Source organism: Octopus bimaculoides, chromosome 7 (genome assembly GCF_001194135.2).
Source record: "Octopus bimaculoides isolate UCB-OBI-ISO-001 chromosome 7, ASM119413v2, whole genome shotgun sequence".
NCBI lineage: Eukaryota > Metazoa > Mollusca > Cephalopoda > Octopoda > Octopodidae > Octopus > Octopus bimaculoides.
The window spans coordinates 18,199,500-18,203,383 of NC_068987.1; the positions used below are offsets into that span (position 1 = coordinate 18,199,500).

Below are 3,884 nucleotides of genomic sequence, written 5' to 3' on the forward strand. Positions count from 1 at the left end.
TAAATTTTTATATATACTCAAATACCCAAAATATCAAGGAGTTTCTGCCTCACTAACAGGAATTACACCAGTTATTTTGTGATCTTTGCTACCTTGGTTTCTATTAACCCATTTATTCTATCCGAATTATTATTTATTAGGATAAAATAAATACATATAATTAAATACATATATATATATATATATATATATATATATACATAGATACAAAAAATGCATGAAAAATACAATCACAAACCAATCACTAATAACATTTTTTTTTGCTTTCTTCTGTATATTTTCAGTTGACTCAGAAGTAATATTTACTTATTCAAGCAATCAACTTACTTTGTTTTTAGAATTATCGTTATATTTGAAGAGGTCAAGAAGAAATTTCAGTACATCATTGGGGCAAATATTGTGAATGTTACGTAAGCGAGCCATTGCACAGGGAATCGTCTGTAATGAAATTAAAAGCAGAAGCATTCATAAAGGTAATTTGGTAAATGCAGAACACTTCTCAATAACAAAAACAAAAGGTTTTTTTGAATTTTGAAGAATGGTCTAAATTTGTTTTTAACCACTTACTGCAGTACCCCACAGTCCAATGACTGAAACAAGGAAAGAAAATAGACAAGTAAAGGAATAATTTGAAACAAGTAATGATTTCTATGAGCCAATAAAGGGACCATTATGTGATCACTGAATTGGCTAGAAATAGCAGCAAAAATCTATTGGGTATGAGCTGTGTCTTAGGAAAATAAAACATATTGGATAATGTTATCTTAGGTACACAAAGCCAAGCAAAAAAAAAGATGAATAAAAACCTAGATGATAGTCAAGGCTGTATCATCTCTGATTCTTTGATCTACTTGGCTGGGATCGGCCTCAGGGGCTCAACAATAACAACAACAACAATTCAAGGAAAAATACAAACTCTTTCTTACTTTGAGTAAAAAATATTGCTGAAAATTAGAGAAGTTGTTCTGTCGAATGATCATTGGACACGAATAGGACCCAAACATCTTTCTGAAGATTGTCATCATGGCTGGAGGTCCGGCCCAGCTTGACACCATGGCATTAGCAACCTACAAATAAACATTGATTTCTCACATTGACAGAATAAATAGGAAAAGTGAGATCATGCATGATTCATGCCTGTCTTTGTCAAAGTAACTCGAGGGAACTAGCTACAACATAGAGCAATGAATTTTTTTTTCTGACATCCTCTTTCATTTCCCTAATGATTAGTCTAATATAAGTGATGTTATGCAATCAATTTGTCACCCAACAAGCCAAGTTGTTGTTTCATTTTGGTCAATCAAGTACTTATCAACTTTGGTAAAATACAAGACTTCATCCACATAGGTAAGACTACAAACAACAAGCACCAGAACTGAATGCCTTATAAGTTGTTAATGTTTTCAAAATACAAGACTAAGAATACTTAAGTAAGACTGCAAATAATAAGTGTAGAAAATGGTGCCTTTCAAGATGCAAATGTCTCCAAAATACAAAATCTGGGCAAATCTGCAATCAATATATACTGGAACTCGGTGCCTTTTAAGATGTTAATGTCTTGAATAAAAAAAATTTAAAAAAACAACAACAGCAGCTACTGTCGTAGCTGCCACCACCATCATCATCATCACCATTTAGCATCTGCTTTCCATGCTGGCATGGGTTAAACAGTTCGACTGAAACTGGTAAGCTGCACCAGGTTCCAATCTGATTTGGCATGCTTTCTGTAAGTGAATGCCTTTCCTAATGCCAACCACTCCAAAAGTGTAATGGGTGTTTTTTTTAGCACAGGTGCTAGTTATGGGACACTAGTATCGGCTACGACTACAATTTCACTGGGCTTGACAAGTCTTCTCAAAGGTCTCGGTCACTTATTACCTCTGTGAGGCCCAACATTCAAAGAGTGCTTTATATGTACCATCATCACAGGTGCCTAAGAATATTTAGGCACCAGAAAACTGAAAGTAAATACTGATTTTTAATCCATATTCCTCTGGGAAAGACACCACACAATTACGAGTAACTTTATGGGGTCCCTAAAAAAATTTTGCTTTAGATGTAAATATTGGTGTGTATTGCAAGCAACAGCTAGATTGCTTTCCCTAACATTTTACACAGGTCAACCTACACTTTAACTTGTGAAAATCAAAATAGGAATTTTGGAAGATATTTATATAAAACTAGTTTTTAAACTCAGAATGACAATAGGGATCCACCAGAATAAAATAGTTATCAAAGGAGTCCATAGAAAAAAAATGCTTGAGAACCCCTGCTATAAACCTTCTTCTTGCTTATTTCCAAATATTCATTCATGTCTATTTAAGGAAATATTAGCTATAGTGATTAATATAATAAAAGTCATTCACTTACTTTGGCAAGGCAGAAGCATGCTTCCATTCTAACCTTACAAAAACACTGTTCATTCTCAAGGGTATCAGTTAAAGCCATCCGGGTTGCAGGTGTTGAGTAGGCAACTAGAGCAGCGATAGCCTTGAAAGAGATGGAAAACAGTAGCAGCATTAAAATCATCATCATTTAGCATCCATTGTCTATGCTGGCATTGGTTGGACGGTTTGACCAGGGCTGGTAAGCTGAGGGGCTGCACCAGACTCCAGTCTGATTTGGCATGGTTTTCTACGGCTGGATGCTCTTCCTAACGCCAACCACTCCAAGAGTGTAATAGGTGCTTTTATGTGTCACCAGCACAGGTGCCAGTTGCGCGACACCAGTATCTGCCACAATTACCATTTCACATGGCTCAATGAGTCTCCCTTCTCAAGCACAGCATAATGTCAAAGGTCTCATTACCTCCATGAGGCCCAGTGCTTGAAAGGTGCTTTTTACGTGCCACTGGCACGATATTCACTTGCAAACACACACATATATTATTTAACACCCGTCTTCTATGCTGGCATAGGTTGGACAGTTTAACAGGATCTGACAAATCAGAAGACTGCATTATGTTCCAATGGTTTCTATGGCTGGGTGCCTTTCCTAACAACAACCATTTTACAGTGTGTACTAGGGTCCAACTTACAATGATAAGGGCCCAATATGGCTCCCTATAACTTAATGAGAATAAAATAGAGAGTGGGTAATGATTCTAGACAGGAGGATGAGAAATGGTAAAAAAAGAGTCAGGCGGGGGGAACAGGGGAGGGGGAGAGAGGGGTTAGTGATATGGGTTATTGACAAAAAGGGAGGGACACAATGAAAAGGTGATAGGGAGGGATGTATAAGGATGGCGGGGAGGGGGCTGATCTAGTCCTATCCAACCTTGTAAGGGGTGAGTATGCGAGGGATAAGGAAAAAGGAAGGGAGTAATATGACTCAGGTGGAAAGGAATCCTAATGGAGTCATTGAAGGAAAGAGATATGGATTGGGGTCATGGGTGTGGGTAAGAGGAGGAAAAATGTGTAAGGGTACTGAGAGGGCAGAGAAGCTTTGGTGGAGAGGGCAGTGAGAGAAAAGGGGGTAGGTGATGAAGGGCAACAAAGAGATGCCAGAGTATACCATAGAACAGTGCTTCTCAAACTATCTGATGTTGCATACCAGCAGTTTTCATTTTCCAATGTGCAAGGGACCGGTAATATTTCTAATCATCATCATCCTCATCATCGTTTAACGTCCGCTTTCCATGCTAGCATGGGTTGGACTTAATAATATTCTTAATAATATTAATTTATACCGGAAACAATATATATAATGAATATAATAAAAGTTGACAATTTTTTTAATCTTATATATATTCTGTAAACAAATAATACAATATTACATCAGCATTTTATAAGCATTTTACAATGTTGCTTTCTTTTCTGGAAACTCACTGCGTACCGGCGGCTGATGGCTTGCAGACCACCATTTTGAGTAGCACTGCCATAAAG

The 3,884-nt window shown here is 37.1% G+C and overlaps 1 protein-coding gene across 1 annotated transcript in view; it reads right to left on the minus strand.

Annotated features, from left to right (window-relative positions):
- The window catches only part of LOC106873886 (transcription initiation factor TFIID subunit 2), a 46,088-nt gene that overhangs the window by 15,037 nt on the left and 27,167 nt on the right, over positions 1-3,884 (minus strand). Inside the window, 3 exon segments of the mRNA XM_052969130.1 lie at positions 328-438; positions 927-1,067; positions 2,371-2,490. Of these exon segments, the coding sequence (XP_052825090.1) occupies positions 328-438; positions 927-1,067; positions 2,371-2,490 (372 nt within the window).